Source organism: Sinocyclocheilus grahami, unplaced genomic scaffold, assembly GCF_001515645.1.
Source record: "Sinocyclocheilus grahami isolate Dianchi unplaced genomic scaffold, SAMN03320097.WGS_v1.1 scaffold76.1, whole genome shotgun sequence".
NCBI lineage: Eukaryota > Metazoa > Chordata > Actinopteri > Cypriniformes > Cyprinidae > Sinocyclocheilus > Sinocyclocheilus grahami.
The window spans coordinates 2,552,110-2,569,824 of NW_015505255.1; the positions used below are offsets into that span (position 1 = coordinate 2,552,110).

A 17,715-nucleotide genomic window follows, 5' to 3' on the forward strand; every position below is an offset into this window, starting at 1 on the left:
CTCCTTCAATGTTTTTACAGTCACTGGTTTCCTTCTTTTCTAACTTTGGTTGTTCTCCATCTCTTTTTTTTTCTTCTGTACCTCAGTGCTCTAATCTCTCTTTCTGTGTCTGTTCCCCTTTTTCCTTTTCGTAAACTGCTACTGCATTTGTGTTAACATAACAAAAAGGATCATTCCGCTTTGATGAAGCCGGACCCGAGAGTGCTAAAAAGGTACAAAACACACATAAAATCATTAACCTCACAGCCCCTTGCACCCAAACACACTCCCACACATGCTCACACACCTCCACGTTCCAGGCGCTTTTGGATTAGTCTGAGAGAGGATTAAGGACTAATGGGTTTGACTGCAGCCCCCTGCTGAAGTCTGGGTGATTTTTTTTCCCCCCCTGAAGTAAAATTGTAAACATGTACAAGAAATTCCTGCATATTATTGGTTCCTCTCCTGGAATGAAGTGGAAATATGAATTCTATTAATTTCAGTCTGTGTTTTGTCTTTAGGTGTATGCGGTGTTATGCAAATTGATTGCATTTTGTTTTGTCAGTGTCCTACTTAAGCTAGAATCCATTCCTAGAACTCTAGGCTTGTGGTGTTTCAGGAAGTCTCTTCTCTCGTTGTCTCCCCTTTCCTACTGAGAGGTTGTAGGATGAGGGGATTATAGTTTGTCTTTTTACATAGACAGCATTGCTTTCATCCACCTTCTCTGTCTGGTGGAAACTGATCCCACTGCAGACCTGTAATGACGAGTCACAGAGAAGCCAGAGTCATCTCTTCCTGCTATACCCCCTCAAACACATGAGACACAAACCAGTGGCATGTGGTAGATTCTTACTCCAAGATCATTTAGATTCAAATGGGAAATTACTTGGTAATATTCATATGAGTTATTTACTTTGTAATTAGGCCATTTATTTTCTTATTTTTTTCTATTCACCGATTTGTGGAACGGTTGCAGTAATAACAGTCTGCCATTGTTTAGTTGACAGCTTAATCAGCCATTCAAAGTGGGGGAACTGGTTCCTCTCACATGACTTCTCATGTTTGTTGCACAGTTACTCCTTCACATGCACGCCACGTTAAAGGACCTCTTGGCAGACCAAAACAAGCTCAAGCAAAGCAAAATAAATTGTATTAGCTGGTGTTAAAATGAGATTAAAAAATGGGAGATTTATACATTATTTAACCTCGTACACTACCATTCAATATTTTGTTTTCCCTAAAGGAATACTTTTATTCAGCAAGGACACATTAACTTTGTAATTAGGCCATTTATTTTCTTATTTTTTTCTATTCACCGATTTGTGGAACGGTTGCAGTAATAACAGTCTGCCATTGTTTAGTTGACAGCTTAACCAGCCATTCAAAGTGGGGGAACTGGTTCCTCTCACATGACTTCTCATGTTTGTTGCACAGTTACTCCTTCACATGCACGCCACGTTAAAGGACCTCTGGCAGACCAAAACAAGCTCAAGCAAAGCAAAATAAATTTTATTAGCTGGTGTTAAAATGAGATTAAAAAATGGGAGATTTATACATTATTTAACCTCGTACACTACCATTCAATATTTTGTTTTCCCTAAAGGAATACTTTTATTCAGCAAGGACACATTCATTTGATCAAAAGTGACGGTAAAGGTTTTATAATGTTACAAAAGATTTCAGATTCAAAGAAATGCTGTTCTGTTGTCTGTTCAACTTTCTTTTCATCAAAGAATCTTGAACAAATGGATCAATTGTCAATTTAAAATGTATTTAAATAGAAAACTGTTAATTGTTAAACTGTAAATTGTAATATTTCACAATATAGTAGGCTAATATATTTTGTTTTATACATATATACAAAAACATTTTTTGCTTTATTTTCATACTGTCTCATTTGATTTTTACTTTTCATAACTTTTAGTTTTCTTTGACAGAAAAGATAATCAGATGTTCTAAAAGATACTCAATGTCTTAATTTTTAAGATTAGTTATATATTTAGTTTTTCCTTTTCCCCAATGATAGATTTAAAAGGCCAAAAATGCACAGCAGTGAAGCATATTGGAGCATTTTGAAAGTTCCCACCAAACCCATCAGAGGCTCTCTGCCTCATAAAATAAAGCATGTTCTGTTGAGGAATGTCTCTCCCTCCCGTTATACATTTTCGCCATAAAGCAGATAAAAAGAGCTCTTTAGACAAGCTGATCTGATCATACCATGAACTCCGAGCTCTGTGACTCACACCGGCCTACAAACCCATCCTGTTGCTTCACAACAGCTGCTGTTGCCTGGCAGCATGGAACTTTGTGTAAAACGAACATTCCACACTGTGCTCCTGTCAGAAGAGGAGAACGGCCTCCTGTTTGTCATTCCTGTAGCCTAATGAGCCCTGATTGGCCATTCCTGTAGCATGACTCAGAGCCAGATGAATTGGATTGTTAATCATCATTTATTAGTCACTAGAATCTCAAAGGCTGCACTAAGAGCTGTTTATGTTTTTGAAAACGGAAAAGGGAGTTTTCCTTTCGGTAATAGGAAAAAGACTGTGAGGGAAGCCGAGCTTTTCACCTGCAGTTACCCACCAAATACAGGGCCCAAGCTCCAAGGGGAATAACGAAAGGTATAGAAGGAGTGATGTAAAGGGGGAGGAAGAAAAAAGAGGTGCCAGAGTCCAGCTCTAAACAGTCTGCCAGCTCCCAAGAATGTGTGAAGGAAGGGGGAGAAAGGGGCAAGAAAAGCACCACAAAAAGCTCTTTTAGCATGGCTCTCACTTTCTGAGCGCTTCGCAAACATGCACATTTATCCTGAAGTTCCGTTCCAGAGCTTCCCTGATGCTTTTGTTCCTCCGTGCCAGTGAAGGCTAAACGTATGGCGCTTACGTGAAGGGCAAGTAGAGTGCGTTTCCTTGACAGCCGTTGCAACGCGCAATGCTTATTCTGGTGCTAGTATTATGTAGGAGCCTAAGGAAATCTGATGCAGGCAGTTTTCTAGGCATCTCGGCTCTGATTGGACTAAAATGGAAATAAATGTCAAATACTGTTTTTGGATTGTGAAGACAGGACTCCTTCATTGTGTTTCTCCATTTTAATGTGTCATTTTCCTGTAGGCTAGGCTAATTGCAGAATGGAATTAATGCAAAGGCACTTGGGGGAAAAAACTTGGTAATTTCATAATATCCAGTTGGAAATTACAGAGCTGCTTTTCAATTCACATGCCTAATATGTCATCAGTCTGTACAGTCGTCACTGTTCATTTCCAGCACTTTTGACCCTAGTGCAGGTTTTTCTTCTTTAGAGTTTCCTACAGCAATCTCCATTGGAAAACACTGCTGGCAAAAGTATGTTTTTGTCCTTTGACCACTACAAGCATTAAATTCTTTGTTTGAGAAGCACAAGGTTTAAGGGCCATTCACGCATAGTGCATTTTTGAGTTGAAATGCAGGGCAGTGAAATAAAGAAAAACTCAAAAGTGGAAAATCTTCTTTTAACTTGGATGCCATGTTTTTAGAGTGCCGTGTCACACACAAGATGCTGCGAAAGACACAAGCTCAATGTTCAAAAATTTCTAACAAATCTAGCATATTTTTATATAGAAAAACAATAAACAATTTGTGCAGTTCTGTGTTGACCCCTTATTTGAGTTTTCTGGGTTCCGACTGTTGTTTTTTGTACAAGGGATAGTTCACCCAAAAATGAAAATTCCTCCAAACCCTTAAGACCTTTGTTCAAAAGACAGTGGAGGGACGGGAATCTCTCAGGTTTCATTAAAAATATCTTTATTAGTGTTTTGAAGATGAAGTCTCATGGGTTTGGAAGAATTTTCATTTTTGGGTGAGCTATACCTTTAAAATGAAATTGTATGAAAACATGAGGGTGAGTGAATGATGACAGAATTATCATTCCCTTTTCATACAAGTGGGACATCGGTCATGTAGAAAATATGTTTGTTATTTGAAGACTCATTTGTGAGATATGTAAGAGACAGCAAAATAAAAAAAATAAAAAAAAGTGTCGTAAAGGTGAAAGTCCAGCCTAGCTCAAGCTCGGTGCACAGTGCTGTCGAATATTTCCATGCCTGGATCCAACAGCTGTGCCAAGAAAAGCTCTTCTGAATGAATAAACAGGAGAACTGACCAACAGGTGTTGCAGGAAAACAGATAAAAGAAAAAAAATTCCCAAACTTCACCATGTATATCTACCAGTCCCTGGGGCAGAAGTATTTCTTATGTATGGATTATTTCAGCACAGGCTAATTTTCTCTTCCAAATCCCTTTTTAAAAGATTAGAGATGTACATATCAATTTGCGAGGGTAAATTGGTCTGGGAACATTTTGTTAGTAAATGTCAGCAGTTGTATTGTGAGACGAAAGGAGGAGGAATTTATTGTAATGACATTTCAGTTCTGTTTTCTGAGGAAATTACAGTGAATAAGTGAAGGTCATTTTGTGTTAGTCATAATGTGAATGTATGATGTGCTTTTACAGGTTTGTCTGGCCATCGCTCATTACTCCCACCCTGCTGACCCACAGCTACTCTTTGGCTTTGAATACGTCGGAAAGCGATATCATGGATCAACAGGTAGGAAAACACTCATGCGGCCGTGACAGCAAATATTTGCACTGTTTCCACAAGAGCTGCCAAATTGAGTTGAGCTATCCATACATTCAGTTTCCCTGCAAGTCAAGACATGAGAAGACTTTCCAGGGAATGCAAAGTGCTCATGTTATGAATAGCACGGCCTATAATAAGATTTATATGGCTGCTATTATTGGGCTGCATTGTAACAAGTAGTTTTAAGACATGACAGAATGTAACCTGATCCTGATCAGAGGAGCATGTGACGCCACCGCTAATGCAAACCTAATGCATTCTGCCTTTCGATGTAAAATATGTCACTTAACTAGATCTGAAGAGGGCTGTTTTACTACCATTCAAAGGTTTGGGATCTGTACATTTTTAAAATGTTTCATTTCATTTCAAGTCTCATTCTCACCAGGGCTACATTTATTTGATCAAAAATAAAATAAAAACAGTAATATTGTGAAATATTATTACCATTTAAAATAACTGTTTTAATTAGGGATGCACCGAAATGAAAATTCTTGGCCGAAGCCAAAGCCGAGCAAAATGAAACACTGGGCTGAAGGCCGAATACCGAACACGTTTTTTCCCACCATGTATTTTTTCACCATTGCATAAATTAAATAGCCAAAATGTGCTTTTTACTGTTTTGTCCTGCTTTTCAAAGAAACAATCAATTACAAAACAACAATTTAAAAATATTTACTTGACACTGAACATTTTGTAACATTATAGCAGACATTATACCAACAAAGCACAATTTAACTTAAAATTAATAAGTAATATGTTTGCTGCATTAGTGCGCACCTCTATTTAATCGCGTCACGTTATTGTTCAGTACAATGTATTCGGTCTTTCGCGTATTTTCGCTTAAGAGCTTTTTTTTGTTGCTATTTTTGGCCAAATGATTTTGGTTGCCGAACATTCGGTGCATCCCTAGTTTTATTTATTTATTTTTATGTAATCAATTCCTGTAATGGCAAAGCTGACTTTTCAGCAGCCTTTACAACTCATTCTAATATGCTTATTTGGTGCTTAAGAAACATTCCTTATTAACAAAAATGTAAACAGTGCTGCTTAATATTTTTGTGAAAACAGAGATATCATTTTTCAGGATTCCCTAATAAATAGATTCAATTCAAAAGAACTGCATTTATTTGAAATTTGTGTGAAATAGAAATCTTTTGTAACATTATAAATGTTTACTGTCTACTGTTAATGCATCCTTTCTGAAAAAAAAAGTATTAATTTCTTTAGAAAAAATCCTACTGACCCTAGACTTTAGGTAGTATATGTTCATTGTCAAGTTTTTTTTTTATTATATGTATTATTATAATCTAATAATTAAAAAATATATATGTCATATTTTTCACCCCTCATGAGTTGGCATCCCTACGCAACTGTTTGAGCATGTACACATGTGGTTTGTTCAGGTGAGCGGGTGAACGGTGTTGACCCTGGCGGGGGGCTGCAGACCCCCCTGTTCGACTGCTCCTCAGACTGGGACAGAGAGATCAAGCGTACTGGTGCCTCCGAATGGAGGGTGTGTACCATAAATCAAGGCTATTTCATCTCGCCCAGGTGAGTTTATATATGTGAGTTTACATGTAAATTGTGGTCTGTTTTGCAAACGGCTTGTATTATAAGCATCTTACACTGAAGATCATTGCTGCGTGACTCATAACATTCATGTAGCAAGTGAATGTGACAGAAACACAGGTATGAGTATGTGCAGTACAAACGGCTATTGTAAAACGGAACTTGAATTAGTCATCCTAATAAATCTCTGTGAAAATGAGGATAACTGATTAAATTATGAGCGGTTCACATAAATCTGCTCAGACAGACAGGAATGTTGTCCTTTCTGCAGTAATCCTCTGGAATGAAAGCACTGATCTCACTGATCCACACACAGTTCAGTATCCGGTCATTGTGTTTATAATATTGACAAAAACAAGCATCATGTATTTGATTATGCTTTACAGTGTCAGGAGACATTTGTGGGAGATTTAACTACTTTTTCTGTTGTTTACAGTCTCCCAGAGTTCTTTGTGGTTCCAGTATCTCTAGCAGATCAGGATCTGAAGCAGTACGCCTGCTGCTTTTACTCCCAGCGCATCCCGGTGAGCGCCTTTTACCAGACTGGATTATTGGTTTTGGAGTGAGAGGAGAGGAGAGGAAATCTACAAATCACTTTTATTACCCCAGTCAGTTTTGCTCTTAGTCAGAGAGAATTAGTCAGTAATCAGTTAGTGTCTTGGTTAAAAACTTTGCAGAATGAGAAAGCATGTCTTATTTAAGCTCCTAATAGTCCTGGTAGATTGATTTGCACTTAATAGTTGTGAGTCAACCATGTGTGTCAACATATGTAGGCTAATATTAGACATTTGTAGAGTATTTTTATATATGTGACCACAAAACCAGTCATAAGGGTCAATTTTTCATCTGAATGCTGAATAAATAAGCTTTCCATTGATGTATGGTTTGTTAGGACAATATTTGGCCGAGATGCAACTATTTGAAAATCTGGAATCTGAGGGTGCACAAAAATCAAAATTTTGAGAAAATCACCTTTAAAGTTGTCCAAATGAAGTCCTTAGCAATGCATATTACAAATCAAAAATTAAGTTTTGAGATATTTACGGTAGGAAATTGACAAAATATCTTCATGGAACATGATCTTTACTTAATATCCTAATGATTTTTGGCATAAAAGAAAAATCTATAATTTTGACCCATACAATGTATTTTTGGTTATTGCTACAAATATACCCCAGCGACTTAAGACTGGTTTTGTGGTCCAGGGTCACATATGTGTGTGCACTTTGCTTTGTAGTTGTGGTGCTGGAATCACTCCAGTGGGAGCGCTTTGGTCCGCATGTCTAACATCAGTGACCTGCAGCAACAGAGGAAGGTGGAGCAGCGGTAAGAAAAAGAGAATTGCAGTCTAATTAAGAGATTTGGTTTGACCACAGTTTTAAGGTGAAACAAAGCAGTAATCGTACTGTTGTGGGAAAGTAGATTCACTTTAGCTGATAATATACTCTATAAACAGTTATTTTCCCAAATATTATTTCATGGCTTTGGAAATTGTATCAAATGTTGTGATTGTGCTTGTTTGCTCATCTCAGATCATTTGGCAGCATAAACTCAGTAGGGTTGCCAGATCTGCTCAGATACAACAATACAGGCAGTCATTTTCAGAAAATGTGGTTAAATCCTCTGTGTTTCTGCAGGATTTGCAGTGCCATCACTAAGAGCCACCCCCTCCGCAGTGATGTCTTCAAGTTGGATTTGGACAAAAACCTCCCAAACATCCAGGATATTCAGGCTGCTCTGCTGAAACTGAGGCAGATTTGTGTTATAGGTAATCAAAAGCCTGCTGGAGAAAGGGATGATTGCGGTACACACTCGGTTAAATAAGACTTTAACTCCTTAAGGAAATCCTTACCAGGCTTATTCATGTTAATTATTTAGCTTGGGTTCCGGTTAGGGCCAGGAATATTTTTGGTTATTCCAAGAAACCCACACAGTGCCTCCTGGTGCCATTAAGAACAGGTTAGTTGCAAATACAGTTTTTGAACACTTGATACTCTTACTCTGAGAATTAAAATCTGTAAAATTATCCAAATTATCTAAGCTGACTCGTGGTAAGTCATCTGTTTATTGCCTTGTTCACTTTGACCCCCTTTACACCATCCTGTCACAAGTAAACAATGTTAAATACAGGTGTAAACGGGGTATAAAATGATTTGAGCTTGTCCGCTTTTGACCATTTCCAGAGGTTTGCTTTCATAGTGTCAATATGTTGTGTCAATACATATTACAATCACAATTGACATGTTTATTATTTCCATTTGATTTCTTTCCCACTTACTTATAAGCAGAGTAATGGCTTCATTCGTTCAGTCGTGTTTGTGTGCTTCACTTGGCGCTCCTGTACAGTCTACAGTGTGACAAAATAAGAGGACAGGTTCTAGATGAAATCCTGCAACTTTACAGATCTTCTTTATGCACCAAGAGCTTGTAACACTCCAAAGAAAAAGGAAAAATTGAAATCGCATCATATGACCCCTTTAATTTAAGTTTGTTTAATTAGTTGTTGTATCAATGATTATTAAAACTTGATAGTTATTGTTATAGTTATCGTCCTTGGTGTAAACAGTCCTAAAATGAAATAGCAGAGCACAGAAGGTTTGCATGCTTGTTGGTTTATTTAGTTAAACTAATATACTATATATAATTATAAATGTATACATTTAAATTTATATTTAATTATAAATATAAATGTATACACTAGCATTCGAACATTTGGGATCAGTATGATTCTTTTATCCTCACAAAGGCTGCATTTATTTGATAAAAAATTCATAAAAAACTGTGATTGTGAAATATTATAGGAATTTAAAATAATAATAAGTTAATTTCTATATTTATCTGTTTTGAAATGTAATTTATTCCTGTGATGGCAAAGTGGAATTTTTCAGCAGCCATTACTCCAGTCTTCAGTGTGACAAAGTGACAACAGAAGTGTCCTTTTTCAGTATATTTTTACAAATATTTTTATGTATTAATTTTTTTCATAATTGTTTATTATTAACAGTCGTCAGTTCTTGCTTAAATAATGAATTAGTCCTAATTGTAGGCTGTTTATAGCCAAAGCAATATTGAAAGAGATATCTCCCAAATGTTCACATTATTTTGTCCAACCCATGTAAAGCCACTATCTTACAATAGGTTATTGTAATATCATATCAAGTCACTAATTTTTATCAGTGTATTTATTTCGTTTTTTTATTTTTTATTTTTACCTCTTTTAGTTGACTTCTCCCTTTCTATGTCTGTTTGCCTCTTTCTCTCTCATCTCTTCAGGATTTTGCAAGCAGTAAGAGTATTCACCTGGGGCAGGACCAGGCTCTGCGCTTTCCTCCAGTATGGGACTGGTCTCAACAGTTCAGTCTTAAAGACCAGACTCTCTTTAATAATCCCCTGTACGTGGGCAAGATCGCCACCTGTGTGCAGAATGGCACAGTGAAGACATTCACACACAGGCGCAGCAAGGTGAGCTCTTTATCTCTGCTAGTCTGTATACAGTAGACTTTGTTGTCTCTAAGGTAATACCGGTCAACAGCAAAAGGTAAAAGATAAAAAATGTAAGCGGTTCACCTTGAGCAGAAACGGTATTTAAACATTTCTGTTCCTGCATTCCTCTGTATTATTACTGTTCCGAAACCGGTTTGAGTAGAAAAAATACCAGTTAATAACGTTTTCTTTGCCCCCTGTACGTGGGCAAGATCGCCACCTGTGTGCAGAATGGCACAGTGAAGACATTCACACACAGGCGCAGCAAGGTGAGCTCTTTATCTCTGCTAGTCTGTATACAGTGGACTTTGTTGTCTCTAAGGTAATACCGGTCAACAGCAAAAGGTAAAAGATAAAAAATGTAAGTGGTTCACCTTGAGCAGAAACGGTATTTAAACATTTCTGTTCCTGCATTCCTCTGTATTATTACTGTTCCGAAACCGGTTTGAGTAGAAAAAATACCAGTTAATAACGTTTTCTTTGCCTATAATAATAATAATAATAATAATATTAAAGTTAAGTGTTTACTTTAATCAAAAAGAAAAAACAAAGGTCTTGATCTGGTATCTTGCGCTTAGACACAGCCGATACAGCATCATATTTTCTAGATTTTGGCCAAATGTATTAAACGAAAGAAAAAACTGTCAACGCTTTAAAGACATTAAAGTATTTTTTTCGAGATATTTAAAAATGCTTGCTGCATGATTTTAAAAAATGCTACTCGTATAAAATTTGGTTCTGAGAGAAAAAAAACAGCCTAAATCGGTAGGCTGCCATTGCCACTTAGCTATAATGAATTTAAAGCTTAGTGCGGGCATTTTACTCGTTGGATGCGTGCGTCAACGTTACATTTTCCTTGGCCGTACTACTTAAATTCATGATTGGTTAACTGCAAAATTCAAATATCTAATGGAACGATAAAATAACGTTATTAACCGGTTAATGGCCATTTAAAATTTTCGATTCTGTTCAGAACTGTTAAATGAAACTCGATTTCGTTCGTTTCTCGGAAATCAAAATTTTGTTCGTTTCTCGGTTTTCGTTCCTTGAACCGGTTCAGAGCCCTGAAAGATAATGATATTTATTATTTATTTTTGGCTTCTTCCTCAGAAAAACTACAGCTCCACGCTGCGGGGTCTGCCCTCTGCTTTGCGAAACGGCTCGCTCGGACCGAACGACACCCTGGCACGCCGGAACTCCCTCGTGCTACGTCTCCGTTCTGATTTGTCTCAGGTGCGGGAGCAGCAGGAGACCCCATCAGAACGCTTCGTTCGGGACTTTTTCTCTCGTCCTGTCGACCTACAGGGCCTGCTGCTCCCCCAGCTCCTCCCATCTCACCTCTCTGTCTGGAAGCTCTACTTCCTGCGCTGGGTTCCCGAGGCACAGATTCCTCAGGGCGGCCCCATCACCGCCTTCCACAAGCTCTCAGTGCTCACAGACGAGATTGAAATGCTCCAGAACCAGTTGAGGCAGTACCAAGGAGCAGCGGGTACTCCTAACAACCTGCACGCGGAGCACAGCAAAATGTACTTTAAGGCGACTCCGACTCCTCACCAGTCCCCTGCTCCTCCAGAGTACCTCAGCTCCTCGTTCCCTTTCTCTCCCGTGGGCAACCTGTGTCGCCCCGGCATCCTGGGGACTCCTCTTAGCAAGCTACTCAACGGAGCCAAGATCTGGCTCTCTACGGAGACACTGGCTAATGAGACGATTTGAGGGCAGGAAGATCTTTTCACTTGTATTTAGGTCTCATTTGGAATGTGCAGGCTTGTGGTACTGACAGTTACCTGGACATTTTTATTCAGTCTGTTGAGCGTTGTCAGTCAATGAGGGTTTGTTTTTGCACATGATTGAATATAAAGCTCCAATCGCACATCTTTCTGACTTAGGATTGTTTGGATCAGTTGTACACTGCCTGTGTGGACTTTTCCCCTGGTGTTAAAAGATTTGGTGGATTTTTGTGTGGAGCTTGTGGCATTAGTTGGAAAGGAAGTAGAACTGGTAACACTTTATATTAAGGTTCAATTTGTTAACATTAGGTAATGCATTAGGGATCATGAACTAACAATAAACTATTTTTACAGCTAATATTACATTTCCATGTGAATACACACTACCATTCAGAGGTTTAGGGTCAGTAAGTTTTCTATTTTAATGTTTACTCTTATGACAGCAGAGGTGAATTTTCAGCAGTCATCATTTCAGTCGTCAGTATCACATGATCCTTCAGAAATCATTCTGATATGCTGATTTGATTATCAAAAAGCATTTCTTTTTATCATCATTTATTCATTATGCGTTTACTAATATTCATTTATACAAACTTAAAATGACAGTATATGTAGAAATAACATTAACCTGGTTCTTGACACCTAATGCATTAATTGATGTGACGAATTCAACTTTATTATATAGTGTTTTTGTAGAACTATAACTTAAATCTATGGTATAAAATGTGCATATATTTTATCTTTTAATCCTAAAATAGTTTTCTTGAAACCTTCTGGTAAGGTCTAACCGTAGTTAGCTGTATTAAAATCAATAACCAAAATTGTGAAACTTGATAAAGGAATTGACAGGGTTTATCGGTTTAAACCCTTATAGCAGGCAATAACTGCACATATGGGTGCCTCTCAGGCTGGCTGGATTCTGGTCTGTGAGACCCGTCGCTTTCTAAAGCACAGCATGGCTGTTTGAAGGTGACTGACAGCTGCTAATGCCAATCAGCCGGTTGATTTGACTTGCATTGCAGTCAGTGTCTCAAACAGCATCTGAGTGTCAGATTAGACATATTCGTTTGAGAAAGATGTGCTAATGCACCTGTGAACTTGCTTTTATTTGGAGTTACTTTACTAGTGTGACAGTGACGCCTTGGTTTGATATGTAGCCTTTTTAATTATAGATTTTTATTATGGTTGGGGACTGTATTTTTTTTTTCTTCCAATTTATATTCTTTTACTTGTTTTTCCTAGAACTGGTACTTACCCTTTTCCCTTGATACTCTTTAACTAGTCTGAAGTAATGCACAGTATGTGTGTAGTTTACCACTAATGCTGTCTGGAGTATGAAAACTGTGCTTTTTTTCTAATGGCACAGTTTGATTTGTCAAACAGCACTGATATTTATTCAGTTATGCAAAGAAACTAAAACAGGGATATTGTACAAATCCTCTGTGCCTTGTTGTGGGCCCTGATTGCAGTGTACCTGTTCATTTTTTTTCCCACTCTGGATATTAAAAAGCTACAAAACACATCACAGGAGTTTTCCTTCTGGTGTGTGAATGGAACAGCTCTGACTAATTCCAAAGCTTGGTGTGGAAGTTGTTTAGATATCATTGGTTGGTAAGTTGTGTCTGTGTAGAGAGTTCTTAATTTTAGTTTTTGTTTGTGAGCTCAGGGGGGAGCCTTGTGTGGCAATATGCAAAATTTGGCTCTTCAGATTTTCATGCAAATAAAAAGAATTGCCACCTTTGAATGGAAACCTGCCTTTTTTGTTCTTTAAGACATTAAATATTGCTTTCTAATAGTTTTACGAGTTTAGAAATCAGTAAAAGCTTTCTTTAATCTAATTGGTTAACATTCTCAGAACACAAGTTCAGCTGAAACTAGCTGTAACCAAAGAAAGAAAACATTACAGAGCACTAAAGTCAACAGTAATGCCCTCTTCTGTCCACTTAGTGCTATGACTAACTGAACATGAGTATATACATTTATTCATTTAGTAAACGATCACAAAATGTTAGTGAATAAATATATAACTTGTATTTTTTCATTGGATGCATTTATTGAAAATTACAGCAGCTCCCAAAAAGTATTTTATACACAAGAAATTATAAAATCATTAAAATACTTATTTAAATTTTATGTAACGTATCACAAATTGTGCATCCCAAGTTCAAAACAAGTAACATTTATTTTAAAGAAATACAGCACAGGCATACTTTTTAGTTTTTAGACCTAACATTCCCCAAAATTAAGCTTGTTAGGTTTTAATATATGAGGATATATTTTTTCTTTAAAAAATTCTGGTTGGTAAACATTGTGGAACATGTTCATTGTTAATGTGACAGGAGCGGCTCTACCAATGCCAGATGTTTTGATATTTTGCATCTAATGCAACAAAATTGACATTTGAATGTGTGACTTCAGTGTTGAAATACTTTTTATGATTACTATATTGACAGAATAATGTGTACTGGTGATTTTAATGAAAGACTTTAAATTCTAATGGTGAATTTAATAATATATCATTCCCAGTTCTCTGAGGTGATCTGTAAAAGAACTTTCTATCTCTTCACAAGCAATATTTATAGTAAGAGTGAACAATATTTTTTATTGTTTAAAGATTTAATAGTGAGACTAAGTTTAATATAGTCCAAAAATATACAGATAAAACTCCAAGACTCAAATGTACAGGAAAAAGAAATCTGTATTTTAATTAAAAAAAAAAAATGACAGGATACAATTAGATTTCTCTTAAAACTAATAACTGTACATATTGCTTATGACACAAGTCAACATTACAACTTAAGCTTGTTTACAGAAATCTCTTTTTGTTTCTTCTTCTTTGCTGTCTGGCCCTTTGAGCCCTTGATTTGGCTCTTGACATGGTCTTGTAACTGGGAGAAGAAGGCTTGAGAGGAACGCAGGGCCTTATCCATGCCATCATTCTGTCAGAATGAACGGGAGGGGAAAAAAATAAAAAATAAAGTTATACACCTAAACAAAAACACAATAGCTTAACTGTATTCATTAATGCTGCATTTGACTTCGTTACTGACCGTCAGTATTTTGGCTTTTCCTCCTTTAGTAAGTTTCTTGAGAGTCTGTTCAACCTCAGCTTTACTCTTCTTCTTGTCTCCTCCTTTCATCGCCTCTTTGACTTTCTGTCTCTTCTCCCGCTCTTGAATCTTCAGACGCTTCAGTTTCTTCTTCTTGCGTCTCTCTCGTTTTTTATCTGTAGTGGTTTTCTCGGTGTCTCCGAGTACGTCTCCTGCCTTATTCTTCTCCTGAGATAAGGGAAAATAAAAAACCGCATCGTCATCTCAGGAAGATTCGGAGATCTAACTTGTGTAAATGTTTCACTCATAAACTACAAAGCAAACTCTTTCCTAAACACTTAAAAGTGAGGTTTTCTAACTTGAATTGATACGAGCAGGCCACACAAACCTTAATCTCCTCTGGAGCCAGCAGTGTGGCGTCACTGGCGTTGACTGGAGCCACTTCCTCCATAGTTATAGAAGGCAAGTTGGACACCACTTTCACTTCAGGAATATGCTAAACAGAGAGATCAGAAATCCATTTGACATGTTTAGGCCAATATAACGCAATGTTTCCAGATTTACATCAGCTGTTTCAATGAACAGCTAAATTGAAAGGTTTTTGAACATTTCTTTAGGTATCAGTTTTGTTTGTTTTTCTCGTCACACATGCAGGAAGATACTATAGCTAGCTCAAGCCACAAGGACAATTTTACTCACTGGTTTTGGTGTGAAGTGGAAGTTTGATAGCGCATCCAGTTTAAGGAAGAGTGTGTCCATGAGTTTCTGGATTTCTATATGCGCTGGGTTCTCTTCCTCTTCCTTCTTTTCCTGAAGCCCATACAAAAATATAATATAATACAATATAAAAGTTTAGGGTCAGTAAGACTTTTTTTTTTAAAGAAGTTAATACTTCTTCCACAAGGATGTATTCATTTGATCAAAAGTGCCAGGGAAGCCATTTATAATGTTAAAAAAGGTTTCTAATTCAATTAAATGCTGCTCTTTTGAACTTTCTATTCATACAAAAAAATATTTTCCACAACAATATTTTTCAACATTGATAATACGAAATATTTCTTGATCAGCATATTAGAATCATTTCTGAAGGATAATGTGATGCTGAAGACCAGAGTAATGGATACTGAAAAGTCAGTTTTGCCATCATAGGAATAAATTACATTTTAAATGAGTATATAAATGTATTCATTTAGTAAACACTATTAGCAAACATAATCACAAAATGTTAATGAATAAATATATAACTTGTATTTTTTCATTGGATGCATTTATTGAACATTACAGCAGCCCCAAAAAGTATCGAAATCATTAAAATACTCATTTAAATTTTATGTAACATGTATCACAAATTGTGTAACAAACAAGTAACATTTCCTTTAAAGAAATACAGCACAGGCATACTTTTTAGTTTTCAGACCTAACATTCCCCAAAATTAAGCTTGTTAGGTTTTAACATATGAAGATATATATTTTAAAAAAAAAATTCTGGTTGGCAAACATTGTGGAACATGTTCATTTGTTAATGTGACAGGAACTGACTTCATACATCCATGAAAAGAGTTAAAAAAAAATAATCAAAAAAGTGGCTCAACCAATGCCAGATGTTTTGATATTTTGCATCTAATGCAACAAAATTGACATTTTAATGTCTGACTTGTGTTGAAATACTTTTTATGGTTACCATATTGACAGTATACTATATATACTATACTAGATAATGTATTAAATTACATTTTCAATCAAATATAAAACAGTTCTTTTAAATTTTAATAGCATTTAGATTTTTTTGATTAAATAAACAGCCTTGGTAAATATAAGAGACTTCTTTCAAAAAAGCTCTTAATCATTCCAAACTTTTGAATGGCTGTGTACTATGTAACTCACATTTTTATATACATTAAACACAATTTTAGACTTCATTCAAATTACAACCCAAATAGTTTTTATAACTGTACATAAGAATGCGCAGGAGGTGAAATGCGAGACAGGACTCACCTGTGTCTGTTTGATATACTCCTGCTCATAAACCTCAGCCAGACTCAGTTTGCTCTTCTCGTGGTCCAGAGTGAGTCTCTTCTTATATTCAAACACCTCCTCTTTAGGCTTCTCCTTCCTTACCACATCGTCCCACACCTGAAGCACAACCATAAAACAACAAAAAAGTGAAGTACACTGAGTCATATTTATGAAACAAGCAGTGACAATCATTCATAAAAACATTCCCAAGTAAATTGTGGTATACAATTCAATGGACAATTTGCACAAAATGGATTAAGAAATGATTTCAAGCCACTTCACTTGCCTTTATCTCTTCAAAGCAAAGATGGCATCAAATTAGGTCCATGAACATTAAACACAGAACATGAGGTTTTAACGAACCTGATCTTTGATTCTCTGTTTGATAATCTCCTCAAGCTGTAAGGTAGTTTCTTCTGTGATGGCTGGAGCTGTGGAGGAGAGGAACAAATCTATAAAGACTTTCAAGGCATCAAGTCTTTTGCTGTGACGATCAGCGTGAAGCTCTCACCCATCCTAGAGGCCTGGTCAAACGCCACATCCTCTTCCAGCATGCTGTTCTCCGGTCGAGTCTGAGCGCTCACCTCTCCTGTCAGCTGCCACGGCTTCTCGGACAAGGCAGCGTTCTCCAGTTCTTCAATCTTTTTTGCCATCTGTTTAAATTCATATCAAATCAGGGTTAGTATTGTCAACTAAAACATTAACTGAAATAAAGCTGAAATGAAGCATACATAATACATGAAAAGCTCAATGAAAATGATAAAGCTGAAGCACTAAAAATCACTAACTGGACACAAATAAGAACCAAAACTGAAATAATTAAATATGCAGATTTTGATTAAATACTTTTTTTCAGTTAAAGATCACGAAGTGATCAACGACAAACCTTTTCCTGTCTCTTTTCAAAGGATGACTTGGACTCCGGTTTAGGCATGTTTTTGGCTTTTCCACCTAGAATAGCTTCCACATCCTCCCCCTCACTGTCATCGTCAGGGACGTCAAAGGTCACCTTGCGTAAAGCATTTCTTGCTCTATCACCCGTGTCATCCCTAAATTTAGAGGTGAAATGCATTAGATCTCTGAAAGAAAATGCTGTAACACTATATTCTGCTAACACACAACAATGGAGGACAGCAGGTATCCATCCTCATGACTTACTCCTCCACATCAAAATCTTCCTCATTCATATCCTCTTCATCCTCCTCCTCCAGCTCACTGTCATCATCTTCTTCTCCCTCATAATCATCACTAGATTCTGGTTCCTTCTCTTCATCTGGATC

The 17,715-nt window shown here is 36.8% G+C and overlaps 2 protein-coding genes across 2 annotated transcripts in view; one reads left to right on the forward strand and one right to left on the reverse strand.

Annotated features, from left to right (window-relative positions):
- Positions 1-11,804, forward strand: part of LOC107586029 (myotubularin-related protein 10-like) — a 30,535-nt gene extending 18,731 nt beyond the window's left edge. The window contains exons 5-12 of the mRNA XM_016273241.1: positions 169-212; positions 4,464-4,557; positions 5,994-6,141; positions 6,596-6,683; positions 7,397-7,485; positions 7,797-7,974; positions 9,397-9,621; positions 10,753-11,804. Coding sequence (XP_016128727.1) covers positions 169-212; positions 4,464-4,557; positions 5,994-6,141; positions 6,596-6,683; positions 7,397-7,485; positions 7,797-7,974; positions 9,397-9,621; positions 10,753-11,355 — 1,469 coding nt within the window. The 3' untranslated portion in view covers positions 11,356-11,804. The remainder of the gene's footprint in view (positions 1-168; positions 213-4,463; positions 4,558-5,993; positions 6,142-6,595; positions 6,684-7,396; positions 7,486-7,796; positions 7,975-9,396; positions 9,622-10,752) is intronic.
- A 2,245-nt stretch (positions 11,805-14,049) lies between these two features.
- On the reverse strand, positions 14,050-17,715 carry LOC107586030 (U3 small nucleolar ribonucleoprotein protein MPP10-like; the record flags this gene model as incomplete). The annotated part of the gene is made up of 9 exons (XM_016273242.1): positions 14,050-14,308; positions 14,420-14,647; positions 14,808-14,915; positions 15,119-15,229; positions 16,415-16,552; positions 16,799-16,866; positions 16,947-17,088; positions 17,322-17,484; positions 17,594-17,715. Coding segments are annotated over 9 exons (1,230 nt in total), but the record flags the coding sequence as incomplete, so codon positions are not given.